General features: G+C 41.6%; 1 protein-coding gene across 3 annotated transcripts in view; it reads left to right on the forward strand.

Moving 5' to 3' along the window:
* CHST9 (carbohydrate sulfotransferase 9) overlaps positions 1-17,247 on the forward strand; it is a 94,691-nt gene that overhangs the window by 66,565 nt on the left and 10,879 nt on the right. For 2 of the 3 annotated variants that reach the window (XM_037382277.1, XM_037382279.1), the window contains exon 4: positions 7,204-7,241. In XM_037382277.1, the coding sequence (XP_037238174.1) occupies positions 7,204-7,241 (38 nt within the window). The remainder of the gene's footprint in view (positions 1-7,203; positions 7,242-17,247) is intronic. The other variant, XM_037382280.1, reaches the window with a different exon arrangement.

The raw sequence follows: 17,247 nt of genomic DNA on the forward strand, positions 1-17,247 counted from the left end.
GTTGTATAGACAATTCATCTTCTTTTTATTTTTGAAATACAGAAACTGTAGACTAAGGCTTCCCATGGAGACTTTGCTGTGGGATTCTCCTTTGTAATTAATGCCAAGAAGCTAGATTTTTCCACCCCTGTTAGGGCTTGCTGCATGCTCCTCTTGCACACACCACTGCTTCTGAGTCACACCAGAGAAGCTTTGTAGCTCAGCTGTTTGTGGTGCAGTTGTCCTAGCAGGTAAGTCAAAATAAGTGGACGTAACCCTGTAAGAGCTTGTGTGCTGCTTCCCATTGCTACTGGCACCTTCAACTGTCATTTCCAGGGTATTCTAATTAAGATTATATGGAGATAGTGTGTTTCAGAGATGGGTATCAACTCCTCTTCGCTGCAAGTGAAAAACCAACAGCTGACCTTCTTTAGGGTATGCCAGGTTGGATGGTCATGACTCCATGTGAATTTGCCTCAGCATGGTTAATCTGACTGCCAGTTTCAACTGCAGTCACATTCCTTGTCTGGGTGGGGGCAACCATATGTTCTTAATATGGACAGAAACCAAGCAGGAACCAAACCCAAAGCCAAACTACTGCAGTGTTCCAGCCCTACTGTGAGTGCAATGCAAAGCTCCAGCTACCTAAGACCATAACAGGGTATATTACAGAGATAGCCGTATGTCCACAGCTTTATTTCTGTGGGGGGTCTGTGTATGTAGATTCAAGCTCTAGTTGCTCTCCATGGTCTTTTCCATTATGACAGTTCTTACTGTGCTGTTCTTAGAGTAAACACCAGATAGTTTTCCTTCAGCAGAAAAAAACAGGGTCAGCCATCTCTCATTTAACACACGCTAAGGACCTTGTATAGGAAACTGCAATGGACCAGCTGATGGGTGAAAACAGCTTCTTTCGTGTCAAAGCCCAGAAACCTATTTTGTGGAAGATAACTGCATAAGCAATTGAGCTCAACACAGGAGTGTAGTGAAAAAGGCATTTTAACAGATGATGTGACCTGTCCTCTAGATGATCATAATGTAAGGCACCGTAAAGCACCATACCTAACTAGCAGCATGCAAGTGGAGGCTGGTGGTCCATGTGATTTCAAATGAAAAAGCAATGGCCCTTGCAGTGTGAGATACGAGGCAGTTTCTACCTTAAGATTTGGATCACATTGTGATAGAGTTTGAGAAAATGCATCTGCTAAGCCAAAATTAACTGACCTTTGCATGTCCAGTTGCAGATGAGTAGGAATCCACAATTTGTTCCATGCAGTTCCTTAAGAGAACAGGAATCTGAAAAAGCCGTGAAGTAGTTGGGTAAAAGGAAAAAGCATTTCAAAGCGGTTGCATAGTGAGCAGTAAGACAAAATGGAAACAAACTATTTTTGTTGTTAGATACAGGATGAATGCCAAATAAGCATTGAAAATATACACGATGTTCAGCTGGAAACGATTCAAACCGTGATATCAATATTGTGTTGATATTAAAACCAAATATGCTGTCTGGCATGTTTCCATTATCTCAAATCTTCCATCCTTAAATGAAAAAGGTGACAAATTTTTGCTTTCCCTTTTCCAGATATATAAAGCAAAACTTTCTAGAAGAAAACTGGCAAACAAGCCTGCCTACTAATTCTGTTAGTGGGCATCCTGGCAATTCTGTCTCATTTAAAAATATTTATCAATGCTGATGAAGCAGAGGACATGTGAAACTTCACATTTTTAATTAACTTATATTCTAACATCTTTCCATAAGTACAGTTACACAATGTTAGTCAATGGAGGATTTGGTCCAGGAATGAATTTGAGTTACACCCCCACCTCCTTTTTGCACACAAATAAATGAATGAGGGCCCTCGTTCCTATTAAGACTAATGTTTCTTTGTCAGTCCAATTTTTTTTTTCCTTTGGGGTTTCTACTTGTTATGACTTTGTTAGGTGAAAACTGAATGGTGTATGTTAATCAGCACAAGACATTTGGCTACTTGAGCTTTCGTAAATGTTTAGTTTCCCAGGATCCTTTGAACCTCACAGGGAACAGTTCTGCATCCTTATTAGAGACTGACAATTAAAGCTCTGTTTTCATATCAAAAGTAATCACGAAAAATTAGCTAGGGAGACCTTGGAATTCTGTGAGAGTTTCACTGTTTTGAGATGGCCAACTTTCCTTCATTTGCTTCAATCAGTATCAACTTGGGTTTCTTTTTATGTTTCCTACTGCCAGGGCAACTTATGAGCTGGCATTGTGACAACTTAAAAGGATTATGCAATACCATGAAGATGTGATTAATACATTTTAGGCCACTGTAATCATATTCGGTTGCATAATTATGGCAGAGGTGCAAAAGTAAGCTAAACTAGGTTTTGAAGGCAATGCTATAAAAAACAAAGCAGTTTCAGTTTTCTAAGTTCCTTGTGAGAGGGAGGAAATACTATGCACATCAGCGGGAGCTGTGTTGCTTACAGATGTCGGAGATTCTGTGGATAACTTATAGGAAATGTATGGTTCTGTCCTAAATATTTTAATCTTTTTGTGCCAAGTTATAGGCTTTCACAGAAGATAATCTGTTAGTGTCACACCACCTCTGTTACAGGTCTGAAAAACAAATCTGAGTGTTTCTTCCTCAGGCTCTGGTGGCATGGGAAACTGCTGCCCAAGTCTGTCACGAACAAGTGCTTTGGTTTCCTTTCAGTTCTTAGAATCTGCTCTGGTAGATTAGGAAACCAGTAATGGAAGTGGAGTGGATCATAACTGAATAGGTTGCATACGTGTTTGTTTAGGTCTGTAAAAATACAGTAAAATCCCAAGCTGTTAGTGTTTCTGTCACAAACTGAAAAAATGAAATTAAACTGATATTAGAATATCGCATTCCCTCTTCAAAAACTGATTTTTTAGTAGTGCTATTCCCACTCGCAGTCACATGAATATGGCTGTTGTGGACTATGCATATGGCTGTTTCAGAGCAAGGCTGAGGGTCACCTTTGCCCCCTGGTATTCTCCCCACTTTTCTTGGTCTGCTGGGAAACCCTCAGACCTTTGGGAACGGGTAGACAGACCCATAATTTCTGTCTGTCCCCTGCCTTGCTTCTATGCCACAAATACTAGCAGGATTATCAGAAGATTTAAGGAAACAAACTTTTCATTCCAAACCCTTTATTTTATTGATGTTGATGATGGTTGCTTAAAATTATAAATTGGTATTTGATTTTGGGGAGAAAAAAAGAAATTCTTTGTTGCTAGGACTTGTAGCAGTCACGTCACAGAAATTGGCAGATCTGTGTATTTAAGGGATTTTACACTCTTAATTAAATGCAGTAGTAGTGTTTTGCCTTTTGAAATGCAACTTTTTTTTTTCTTCTCCTACATACTTAGGGAACAAACATGCTGTCAAAATCCTTTAATGTATCCAACTATTTGAACATAAGAAACAACATCAAGCTGTTATTTGTTCTGTTGGAGTGTACTCCTATTTCCAATCTGAATCTTTTGTACCTAGTGATCTTAATTATATTTGAGCTGGAAGTAGTTTAACATTAAAAGGAATTACAGCAGATTAATCTGTAAACCTGCACAAATATCACATTCCTTTGTATGGAGGTAAGCAGGGCACAGTGTGCATAATTGCGTATTGTTCTCTGTGTAGGTTGTGTGCGTAAGGCTGAGCAGTTCTTCGTGACAGCATCAATTATGGCACCATCTCGTGTCTTGCAGTGGTCAGTTTTACATTAGAAAACATATGTTATTGCTTTCAGTAAGGTAATCTTATAATAAGAACAAGAAAGCAAAAAAAAAAAATTGAAAAACCCAACTTGCCCTGGAAACAGGAATTAGTGTACTAATTAGTGTATGAAAATACAGAGAAATCTTTTAAAGAATGTTTGCTGTAATATTTTTTTTCTAAAGTGATATAGCTTGAGGTCAGTGTAAGAAGACCATTTATCTCAACCATCCAACCATCCATTACACTTATTTGTAACTGGAAAGACGAAAGAAAATCACTAAAAATTAATTAGAAGAGGTCTGTGTCTCCAGTCCTGATGCAAAACCATCACTGGAATCCAGTTGCACCAGTTTAGCGTCTCTCAGGGTGGCAGGAGAGCAGAGCCTCAGCAAATAAGTATGGTAGTTTGTACTAGTAAATACATCTCTTGACTCAAAGTATCGTTGAAGCGTAGTTGTCTGTGATTTAAGGCCTTTTGGTTTGCTTGTGTTTCCAAGGCTGGTCATATGGCACTATTGAACCCATTTAGGAATATTTTGCCAGATGACAGGTAGAAAAAAGAAGTTTTAGGAGAAGAGCAAGCCATTCACATGCAGTCTGAGCTGCAGAAGATGTGTCTCTTGAACTACACTGGCTACCTGCTGGGCAGCTTCCATATAGATTTCCAGATGGAAGTTGGCTTGATGTTCATGCATCCGTTCATCTTGCATAAGCTGCTACCTCATTGCAACGGGTCTGGAAAAACTGTCGTAAATTTTGAATTTAGCATGTGTAGGTCTATCAGTAATGAAGCTTCTGGCAAGTCTCAAGAATTACCTGCATTTTGTGAGACTAATGCAGGTGTTGCCTGTGGGACTGGCTGACATGTTCTGACAGTTCTGGTTTTATCAGTGTCCCGTTGCCTCATGCCCTGTGAATTTGGAGCACTCTCTCTAGTGGAGCTTCTTGAATCACTGTAGTGAATGCTAGTGGTCACCGCAAGTGATCACAAGGCACCTAAACAGAAACATCCGCCTCAGAATTGAGGATGCCATAAATAAAATACAGATCAGTGACTAGTCATTGTAAGACAATTCTGGGGATTTAAAATAAAAGAAAATAAAAAAGGGACAAACAAAATTCTGGCTAATTTCAATGACAAAGCCTCCTACTGCCCTACTGTTAGCCATCGGCTGGAAACTGAACGCCCTTTTGGCACTGTAGGTGGTGTTCTTGCTTTTTCATGGCTTTTTGTACCTTTTCTCCTAAAATAAAAGAACAGTACACACCAGGACTTTGCAGGGTTCCCCATATAATGGTGCCAATATATTTCCACCCTAATTTGCAGCACCTGTCTTATTACAGACTTTGGTTCTTCTGAGCACAACTGCTGACTGTGCCAAATTCAGATAGTTATTCTGTGAGGAGGACAAGGATCATCTAGCAAATAAATGGAGAACACAGTACTCAATTTGCTGGTGACCTTGAATTTGATCTCACTTCTACCCTTAACAGCCTAGCCAATCTCTGTCCTGTTTAACCCATGTCATCGTGCCTGGTATTTCATAAAGTCACTTCTGCAACTGCCTTTTCCTTGATACTGTATTATTTAAACCACTAAAAGAGAGAACTAAAGAGTGAACAAGGAAACAACTACTGTAAATTCTTCCTCACCTTTTCCTTAGCAGTGTCAGGAATGGCCACAAAGGTCTTTCCCAGTCTTTCTGTTCATTTTTTGTATTTGTCTGGGTAGAAACTGCAAGTTTGATTGATAATGCAATTTGCATCTTGAGGCATCACTGGAAATACAATGGCATGAAAGGCTACTCTGGCAGAGCGCACTTTTCCCCCGGGGCTGACTTTAGAAACTCATTGATGTCACTTCCTTCCTCAGTCAGCAAGTGAATTTTCACTAATTCTCAAGACCAGCTGTCCATGCTGTCAACAGAAAGTTATTAAAATTCCTTTAAAGTGAATCAAAATAGCCTAAAAACAAATGTACTGGGAAACAGGAAAGCATCAGTATTCAAAGTCCACAAACCTTTGAGCAAAATAGTGTTGATCTAACCAGAGATTTCAAACACTCTGCTTTCCTAGCAACTTGTATACCATTACAGAATGCTAACAACACATACTCCTTTAATCTTCCATTACCAACAATCTATTTGGTTAAAATACTAGTTACAAGAATAATTTCTTTTTCTCCCAAAGATGAACTCAGTGAACAAGGGAATACATTTTGAGACATTTGCCCTAAAAGATAGTTGGGAGGTTAGCCAAAAAACCATAATTTTTGTATGTAGCAAATAAAAACACAACACAAGCATGCAGGAAATAATTATCATAAGAGACAGTCTCATAATATAGCCTAAAGCGATTATCTTTATCTGAATTACCTATAATGCTTTCATTGAGAAGAAGAGCATTCTCAGGGACAAGTAGGGAGGATCATTTTCCTTTAAACAGAATCTTTAGTCTTTATTTTAACACTTAAAATATTTTAACGTCATTTTGAAAATTCTATCTTTGTGCCACACATACAGGTACAAAAAATTCTATTGAAATGGAATATCATTTCCAGTGCTGGAGGTGGCAGCCACTCATGCTAGGCAAGCTCCCATGACAGTTAATAGTGACACTGACAGGTTGTAAGTAGTGTCCCGTCATTATTACTTAAAAAAACCTCTGGGTACATGTAGCCTAACTCAATAGGTGAGTGTGAAATTCCCGACTTTCCCTAGTACATGTGGATAGTCTCCAGTAGCAAAGGGAAGGTAATCAATACCAGCTGCCCTTTTGACAACTAGTGCATGAGGTCAGTGAATGAGGCAAAATTACTGTCCCTTTTGATCTAAAAGGAAAGATTAGGTTTGAGGTGTCATTGCTGCTAGGGTCCCAGACAGCTATAGAAAAGCAATGTTCTGTCTAGGCTTTGATCATGTCTTCAGGAGCAGGCTGAAGGACACTGCAGAAGGCCAGAATAAGGAAACAAGACCATAATTCAACTCACCACTTTGTGGATATTACCAGGATAGAATTTCTCCCTTGAGCCAGCTGGTGCCTATCCTCAGTCTTGACACAGACACGTAATTTTATTTTAGGGTAGAGGCAGAAGCTGCTTTTCTCCTCCAATTGCCAAATCCTGAGATGGATGTTACCAGCCTCTCAGGCATGTATTCATGCAGCACTACGTCTCACAACGTAAGATGCTTCATAGCACGTATCTGAAATTTGTTGTCTTCACTTTGAATGTTGTAATTTCTTGTGGGGTTCTGGGTTAAGAAGATTGGCTACCTATCTCAATCTTATTTTTTAACACATGTTTATTGAGAGGGGCTTGTCCCTCTTTTACTTTAGGTGGATTTCCATTTTGAAGTTTCAAGTAATTTGTACTTGTTAAATTCTGTTTCTTAACTATAAAATTTGATTTTTTTGTTTGCTGAATTCAGTGGGTTTTGTTCTGTGTGTACACGATGGTATTCTTTAAAATATGTACAAACTAATTTTCTTTCTTTTTCAGTGTCTGGAGAAACATTGCAACAACAGGTATTTAATCAGGTATTTTGACACTTTCATACTTCTTGTTACTTAATTTTTCATGTAGAAGAATTGTAACAATTAAAGGGGAGAACTCCACAGGACAGGCTAATGTTAACTATATAGGTGTGGCTAAGGACCATGTATCAGACAACTGCCTGTCTCTGCAGTTGTGTCGAATTCACAACAGTAGCCATCATTTTGATTTAAACCTAAGATTTGCCATTTAAACAGTTTAATTCATCTACTTCTCAATGTGTTGATGGTGAGGATAAAGCCTAGAGGTAATTTGTTCATTGGTATCAAATTTTATAGCACAGAATTGTACTTTTAAAAAAGTAATATTTCTCCTGTTTGCTAGTATTCCTTTTAAAAAACAGAAGGCTATTGATATGAAATACATGCACAGCACATGTTAAGCACATTATCTTTTAGTGTTGTTTAGGTTTTCATTTCTACTATGAATTTTCATGGAGGCTTCACTAAACTGTGACATTGCTTGTGGAAGCATTTTCTGTTTGTATTACTGTATCAGTTAGGAGTGATTCAGAAAAAAAAAAAAACTTTCTATGTTGAAAGTTAGCATTTCAGCATCAAGCATATAGGAACTACAATGAAAAAAAATTTCCCCTAACCAGAGAGAGAGGAGGAAATCTAGAATTTGATTTCCTAAATTACATGCTCTTCCAGATTGAAAGGACTTGCCCGACTTGTACAGAAGCATTGTGATGCTTCTCATTCTTGGCTTCTTGTCATCTTACTGAATGCTGTTATCCAGATGGCATATAAACAGGTATCTGGATTGTTTGTGAGATTTATTTTGATAAGTCACTTAAAAAGCAGTCATTAAAATATTTGTATTCCAGCAATTACACACCCTTAAGCAATCTTCCTTCCAAGCTATAAATTGAGGCATTGACGTCATTACATCACTGTTATCTATGAATTCATCATCTAGATGGAGGACTAACTCGCCAGGTGACTGACCACCTAAGGCAGCCTGGTTTGGGTCTAACAGCATTTCCCCTGCCGTGGCAGAGCACAGCACAGATGTCACTGTGTCACTTTCAGTGGCCTGAGCTGGCACTGCTCCTGATTGAGTAAGCCCATAAAGCAGAGGACCAGCTTAAGGGAAGCCTGGTCCTCTGACACCAAATAATATCGAGGGTTGTTACAACCTTCCCATTATCCTGAGAAACTGATGGGTGTATACATTCAGCCCAGAATATGGCATTACATAAGCATAGGGAAATCTTCGCTTTTTCTAAATAAGCGTAGAAATGTTTTGAAACTTAATGGTAATTCTGTGCTTTGACTGAGAGTTTGTATCCTAAACCAAGTCTAATTAAGTTTTATAAACCAAACTGTATTTTAAAATTAGCCTGAGATGTCTTGCAAAGCCACTTTTGGCAGCCTTTGCTGGCCAGAAGGGGGGGCAGTTGTATTTTTAAAACACAACTTGAGGCTATATTGACAGGGCTGTGAATGGATGACTGGAGATCTAATTCTGCACATTTTCTGTGTGACAAAATCAGCTCTGTGGATGACATCGCCCTTTTCTGAGGAAGAGTGTGTTGTGCTAAAACGGACATTTGTCGCAGTTGCAAAAGGTGGATCAGGTGCCATAGTTTGTGTTTGCAGTCCTGGTCTTTTCCTGCATGCCACTGCCTTGCCCTCCTCAAATTGGTCACCTGTTCTGTCTCTCCGCAGTCAACTTCAGAACAGCTGCTTTTGCAGGAAAATTGCATTTTTTTCATATGTGGAGGGTGTTTCTAAATAAAACTGTAAAAAGTTGATTTGGGGACAAATGGTAGTTGTTCACTTTTAAATGGATACTACTGAAGCTGGTGATGTCTCATTCCATACGAACCTCCTGTGGACTTCCAAGAAATGGGAGAATGTTTCAAATTAGAAATTGGTTTCATTTTAAAGTCTATAATTTAGGGCACAATTGCAGAGGCACTGCATATTTGATCTGTAGTAATACTACTACAATAAAAAGATTTGAACGGGGTTTGATCCTCATGGAATATCTCCCATAGAAGGATTCTCTTTATCTTCAATACTGAACTTGAAATTTTATATGCGGGATAGGGTACTTATCTGGCTTAAGATCCTGTAGTCCTTTAAGTCAGTGCAACAACACTGTGTTACACTGACTGCCAGAAATTTAAGTGATAGAGAAGTGGCTCTGCAGAAGATAAATGATGTTACAACTTGACAGGCAGGAAATGTCTTGTTGAGAGGTGAGTGAAACAGAGAGGGGATGGGGAAATGCTGGAGCTGCCATCCTAGCGATCACCTGCTAAGTAAACCCCTCACTATCTGTGGGTATCTGGGACCTCTAACATCTTGATGACCACTGTTGTTTCTGTGCAGTTCCTAGCTCTTTCTAAAGCCTAAGCAAAGTTTGGTCACGTATGACATAGATAAAACACTAAGGTAGTATCTGCTTCCAGAAACCTTTGTCTACAGTTATCATCTTCACTGGTTCCTGTTCCCTTTGATCGTAAGGCATTTGCTTGTTTTCCTTGAGCACCTTTTTTTGTCATTTATGTATATAGGTATGCATGTTCACTTAACAGCAGTGGTCATCTACAACTCTGCCTGAGCAGGGACATCCAGAAATGGTATGCACTCTGCTTTTCAATACCTGTTTTAACTACCTTTGCAACTTCAGGGTAAATCCTGGCACAGATGTACAGCCTGATTAGCTGTAGCATGTTAACTATTGCTAAGGGAAATGCAAGGCAACCAGAACAAACCCTGTGCTTCTAACTGTATAACTGTCTTGGCTAAAAGACACGTTACAGACTTGCCAATCAAAATGTGTCTGAAGGCAATCCTTTATGTTTCATCCTTACTCACACTCATCACACTCAGATTTGTCTGTGTTGTGGTCTTAATGTATACTCCTACATGTAGTTTTGCTCAGAAGCTCTGAAGGACTAACAAGAATACACCTCCATGCATTTAGAAGCTGAAGTTGTTTGCACAGACTTTCAGGTTAAAATTACAGCTGTTTTTGAGCTCAGACTTGAGCCTGTCCCTTCTGCAGTGAAGCTGCAGGTTGCATCAGGAAGCTGGTGAGAGTGTTCCACGATATCTGTCCCACTGTTCTGTCCCTGAGGAGCTCTTCCCTCAAGGCAGACTCTCTTGCAGTCTCTTCGTCTTTTGACATCTCTGTCAGGGAGTATTTCCCTTTCTGCACATGGGGTTGGGGAAGCAGTGACACACAAAGGACAGTGATGAAGCAATGTACTTGCTGGAGCTAGGCTTGGACCGGGGGTAACTACAGCTCTGATGTACTGTCAGTATGTATGCGCCTTCTGCCGAAGTAACAAGGCGAAAGAAAACTCAAACCTTTATTAAATGACAATGTAAGTTTTTTGCACAGACCATGTGGAGGAATGACTTACCACCCGAAGGATGCTTCAGATACACCCATGGTGTAATAAACCTATGATAATATCAGCAAAACCTTCATGTTTCAGTTTTCCTTGTGCACTGCTATAGTTTACTTCAGCACTCTCCTTTGTCCCCTGCTTTCTCTCACATGACCTAGCTAGGAAAAGTTCAGTCCATGTATGCCAGCTTCCAAGTGCTGCAACGTCATGTTATCTGACGGCATGTCCCTTGCTCCTGTTTTCCCAGTCTGGGGCCATATTCCTCAATGTTACATACTTTGTTCCCCCAAAATTAGGAGTTTGAAAGTCTTCAAGAGACACAGGCATATAGCCCACTAAACAAACTTTCACTTTCATGTGCTTCATAGAATCGCATAATGGCTGAGGTTGGAAGGCACCTCTGGAGATCATCTAGTCTAACCCTCTTACTCAAAGCAGGGCCAGCTAGAGCAGGTTGCCTAGGATCGCATCCAGCTGGATTTTGAATACCTTCAAGAATGGAGACTCCCAGCCTCTGGGCAACCTGTGCCAGTGCTCAATACTCACACCATAGAAAAGTATTTTCTTGTATTTAGATGGAATTCCTTGTGTTTCAGTTAGTGATCACTGCCTCTTGTCCTGTCACTGGACACCACTGTGAGAGGAGTCTGGCTCCATTTTCTTCACTCCCCCCCCACTCCCCCCCTCAGGTATTTATATACATTGATAAGATCCCCCTGAGTCTTCTCTTCTCCAGGCTGAACAGCCCCAGCTTTTTCAACCACCGTTCGTATGTCAGAGGCTCCTGTCAAATACCTTTGTGGCCCTTCACTGGACACACTCCAGTATGTCTATATCCATGTCCATTTATACACTGGACTTATTCCAGTATGTTCATGTCTCCTGTACTGGGAAATCCAAGACTAGACACAGCACTCCAGGTGTGTCTCACCAGAGCTGAGCAAAAGGGAAGGATCACCTCTCCTGATCTGCTGGAAATGCTTTGCCTAATGCAGCCCAGGAAGCTGTTGGTCTTTTTTGCCATGAGGACACATTGCTGGCTCACAGCCAGCTTGTTCTCCAGGACCTGCAAGTCCTTTCCTACAAAGCCTCTTTCCAGCTGTCCAGCCCCAAGCCTATACTGATGCCTAGGGCTGTTCTTCCCCAGGTGCAGCACTTTGCATTCCCCTTTGTCAAATGTCATGAAGTTCCAGTTTACCCATTTCTCAAATCTGTTGAGGTCCCTCTGAATGGCAACATATCCTTCTGGTGTGTCAGCCGCTCCTCCCAGTTTTGTGTTGTCTGCAGACTTGGTAAGGGTAAACTCTGTTTCATCATCCAGGTCAGTAATGAAGGTGTGAAACAGTGTTGGACCCACTGTCGACCCTGTGGCACTAGTGATTGGCCTCCAGCTGGATTTTTTGCACAACCATTTGATCCTAAGCAGCTCAGCCAGTTTTCAGTCTAACTCACCGAACACTTATCTAGTCTGTACTTTGTGAGGACATTATGGGAGACAGTGCCAAAACCCTTACTAAATTTGAGATAAACAACAAGAAGTACTCTCCCCTCACCCACCAAGCCAGTCATCTCATGGTACAGGCTATCAGACTGGTCAGGCATGATTTCCCCTTCATAAATCTATGCAGCACGAAGTCCAGCTGGAGGCCAGTCACCAGTGGAGTACCCCAGGCGTCACAGCTGAATAAAATACTGTTTAACTTCTTCATTACATACCAGGATGATGGGACTGAGTGTTCCCTCAGCAAGTTGTCAGAGGATTCAAAACTCAGGGGAGTAGTTGAGACATCAGATGGGTGTGCTGCCATTCAGAAAGACCTCAACAGGGTGGAGAAATGGACAAACAGGAACCTCATGAAGTTCAGCAAAGTGAAATCTACCTGGGGAAGAATAATCCCCTGCTCCATCATGCTCCCAGGAATTGAGGTGAAGCTGACCAGCCTGTAGTTTCCTTGATGCTCCTACTAGCCCTCTTTGAAGACAGGAGTGACATTTGCTTTTTCTAGTCCTCAGGAACATTCCCCCATCACCACAACCTTTCAAAAATAATCAAGAATAGGCTCACAGTGACACCCTCTAGCTCCCTCAGCACTTTTGGGTGCATCCCATCAGGTCTATGGACTTGTTTATCTCCAGTTTATTTAAAATTCCCTAACTTGATACTCCTTCACCAGGGAAAATCTTCCTTGCTCCAGAATTTCCCGTAAGTCTCAGGGGCATGGGATTGTTGAAGGCCAGTCTTACTAGTAAAGACCAAGGCAATGAAGGTGTCAACTATTTCAGCCTTTCCATGTCATCTATCACCAGGTCCCTACACCATTCAGCAGTGGGTCCACGTTTTCCCTAGTCTTCCTTTTGCTGTGGGTAGACCTGTGGAAGCCTGGTTTTGTTGCCCTTCACATCCCTCCCAGGTGAGTTTTGGCTTTCCTAACCCTGCATGATCAGGGTTATTCTATATTCATCTGTCCCAGCTTCTATCTCTGTTAAGCTTTCTTTTTATGTTTAATTTTTTTCAGAAGCTACTTGTTTGCACATGCAGACCCCTGCTACCTCTGCTTGATTTCCTTCTCTTCGGGATAAACCGTTCTTGAGTTTGGAGGAGGTGATCCTCTGACTCCACCCAAATGTCCTGGCCCTCTCTCCTCTCCAAGGCCATATGCCATGGGTTTCCTCTAAGCAGGTCTCTGAACACCCTAAAGTCTGCTCTCCTGATGCCCAGGGCTGTGATCCTGCTTTCTGCCTTGTTCCCTCTTTTCAGGATCTTGAACTCTGCCTTCTCATGGCAAATACCACCACCCTGACATTCAAATCTCCAGCCAGTCCTTCCATGTTTGTAAGTGTGAGGTCCTGCAGCCAACCTCTCATTGTTAGCTCTTTGATCACATCCATTAGGAATTTTCCAGTAGTGCACTCCCCAAACCTGGATTGCTTGTGCTCTGCTGCTCCTCCAGCAGATACTCGGGTGGTTAAATTCCCCTCTGAAGACCGGTCTGCAAACGTGAGGCTTCTTCCCATTGTTTGCAGAAGACTTCATCTTCTACTTCTTCCTGATTAGGGGCTCTGTCACAGACACCCACCACAGTGTTGTTGGTCAGCCCTCTAGTCGTGACCCACATGCTCTCCACCTGTCCGTCTTGTCTTTCCAGAGGCAGAGCTCCATGTGTCCCCACTGCCCTCTGACTGAAAGGGTGACTCACCGCCTTGCTGTCCCAGCCTGCCCTTCCTGATGAGCCTATACCCACTCATGACAGCTCTCTAATCCCATCAGCTGTCCCACCACATCTCTCTGATCCCAGTGAGACTGCATACAGGCCTCTCATTCCTCCTGTTTTCTCCCTGTCCAGTGTGCAATAGCATATGTACAGGCACTGTGGAGAGGCACCCAGCCATGCTGGTTTTCCAGAGAAGATGTGAGAGCTTCCCCCATCATGCTGCCCTGTAGGTACTCACCCATTTACATGCATATGCTTGAGGTGGGCACCTCTGAGCCCTGTCTGGTTGATGAGATCCCTCCTGCTCCTCCTGCACATTTTGTTTACCAGTAAGTAGAAGTTGCATTTTTAAACGATTAATTTTTCATTCATTATGCAATATCTGATCAAATAGGAAAATCAGACAGGAAAACCTTTTCAGATTTGTTCTGCTCATAACATTTTCTTCCTTCCAGGTTGATCAGGGCTGCTCCTGAGAACATATTCTGTCCCCTTCAAGTTCAGATAACCTAACAGTCCTTCACTAATTAAATAATACATAGTACTAAAGGTGGTGAATCTCAGAAAAACACAGGAGAAAGTATTATTCAAATAAGAACAGCAGACACTTTTATTTGACAACCTTTTCAGTAACCTTTTGGAGGAAACCATTTCTCAGACTGTATAGACAGAAACATACATGCAATGTCTGAAGATAAAAATGTCTTCAACTTTATGAAGAATGATTCTTCTTGTGAAAAAAAACAGGCATTAGAGTATGCAACAGGCTTAAGAAGATTGGATGTTCAACAGAAATACTAAAAGAAATGGTGTAAGGTTTGAGCAATGAAAGGCAGTACAGGCTGGGAAGTTGGGTTGCAGTCCTGATTCTCAGATTGCTGAGTGTCCCTTCTCCCTCTGTAAAATGGCAAGAGTTTTCTACCAGTGTTAATCAGAAATTAGGAATCACAATATTCACATGGGGTAGGCAATTATTATCTTTCCTTGTTTTGCAGACATGCAAAAATGTAGTGTGAAGGTCAAGAGACCTGCTCAAAGTTACACAAAACCAAACACTGTGCTTCTGGCCAGTGCACCTACCTTTAACCACGACACGTTCTTTCTCATTATTCCTCTGCTTCACAGAGGGGTGGCGTTTGAACTAGATAGTGTTTGGATGGCACACTGATCATCTGTGACACTGCTTGCAGATTAATGCATGCCAAGTGGATAGTTACACAAAAAAGCTGCTACAGAATAAACTAGGGTATTTTCTTTTACCTATGGTAAACATGATTTACCCCCTTGAGTGAAAAAAGGGTACGCTACATTTCAGTCAGTGTGAGGAGGGAGTGTGCAGTGAATAATCCCTTTTGTAAATTCACAACCCGTTTTGTCCCACGGTAATTTATGAACGCAATCAATTCTCAAGTATTAATATTTTTTTGTAAAATTGAACACAGGAATTTGTTTAAAAGTGTATGAATGTAAGCAAACACAGATTTGAGATATTTGCCAATCTAGAGTGCATTATACATTTCTATTTATTTTTTATTTACTAATAAAGTTATCTAATTTGAATTAAATGCTAATTGTGATGGAGGGAAAAATGCTTTGAGACCGCTAGAGATCTTACTGTCTCTTCCAAAGCAATTTAGGGGAAACTGAATTCTTCATGCCTGAATATATATTAATATTCTTCAGTTGAACCTAGCTTCATTTGAAACTTTTCTTACTATTTCTGAAAGAGCAAGATGTCTTGTTTATGCTGGAAGATAAGTGTGTTTACCTGCAGACAGGATAGAAATGCTGTTTACCAGCAAAAAATCCCTGTGGATCTTACCACGGCCACTAATGTGAGAAATACTGCCATGTATGCAGAAGCACAGCGTTACATTGCAGACCTCTCTTCTCAGAGGGGACGGTGGGTCTTGTGGGGAAGGAGTACAGTTGTTTATCGTCTTCAGTTTTACATTTCACTAGGTGTAAATGCCCTGGGTGCCCCAGGGAGACCTGTCCAGTTATGCTGCCAGGCCATCTCCCTTGGAGCCGAGGACAATTCCAGCCAGCTTTGACACAGCTGTAAGATAAGAGTCCAGCAATGTGAAGGGTGGTGGCTGGTCAGAGGGGAAATTCTGTGCTTGCTGTGGAAAAGGCAGTTGTTGGTATCCCAGCTCCGTATCCATTTCAGGAGAGGGCAGAGGGCTGGCTGGCAAGCACAAATACAGGTGGTGAGCCACTGCATTGCGCACTGCTGCCAGTTGGGTACAGGCAGGAACTGGAAGTACTGGCCAGGGAGTGGTGGGATGGGGAAACATGACTGAAACTCCTCCAAAACTAGGCTACTACTTAGGTCACCACTTGTAAGAGCATCTTGTCAAGCAGCTTGTTTGTAGCTTGACATTTACAGCTGAAGCAATTCCTTTAAAGTAATCGAGGGAAGGATTTGGTACTCAACTCAAAACCTTTTGGGCTTAGAATCACATTGTTTCCCTGTTCCCAAAACATGTGCATTTTGCCTCATTTTTATTCCAAATATCTTAATGGGCACCCAAGCTCCACATTTGGCTACTAAGAACAAACATCTTTAAGCAGCTGCATCTTCATTGTAGTTGAGGGTGAACAGGTTTAGAAGGAAACCGAAGTGCCTAAATTCCACTCAAGTCCAGATCTGTGACAGCCTCTGCGTGTTCATCACCTCACAGAGGAGGAGCTGAGCCTCTTAGGCTTGTTCTTCTGCAGGTACAGGGTGCCCTAGTGTTGGCAGGACTGATCTAGTCCAGGGACTTCTTGTCTCAGTGTGGTGGAAACCCAGAAACAGCCACCTTTCTGGGAAAGCTCACACCTGCCAGGTTGGACTGCATGAGGTACAGGTATGCCCGGCAGTCATCTTAAAACGGTGTTGGGATATCTGTGAAAACTTAAGTCAGTGATTCTCTTAAGTAGGGAAGTCTAGGTTCATTTTCTTCCTCCACCTACTCAAGCTTACAACTTCTGCTACCTGTGAGACCTGTGTCATATCTCTCCTGTATATAAAAGTGAAAGAGAGAGACTGAGGCTCATCCATTGTCTGGTGGGGACAGCAGTCCCTGGAAAAGAGGAGCCAGCGGTTCAGTCCCAGCATGCAGCATTACTTAACCTCCGGGATTAATGCCCAGGAGTTAGATCACCCTCCCAGGAAATACATCTCCTCATGCAGGTGGGGCAGTGGGGACTGGGGCTCCCCTGTGCAGGGTGAGTGTTGATCAGCAGGTGCCAAGACATGGTCCCTAATACCTTAGGATAAAGAGATATTGGCATCTAGCCTCAGGTATCAGCCCTTGTCTTTAGAGAGGAAAATAGATGTTGTTTAAAATATGAAAAGTGCTCAAAAATGCCTGCCTGGCTTGCGTTGTGAACATGCGAGAGGCATTATTTATTTTCTTTTTC

The sequence above is a fragment of the Falco rusticolus genome, chromosome 3, assembly GCF_015220075.1.
Source record: "Falco rusticolus isolate bFalRus1 chromosome 3, bFalRus1.pri, whole genome shotgun sequence".
NCBI classification, from domain to species: domain Eukaryota; kingdom Metazoa; phylum Chordata; class Aves; order Falconiformes; family Falconidae; genus Falco; species Falco rusticolus.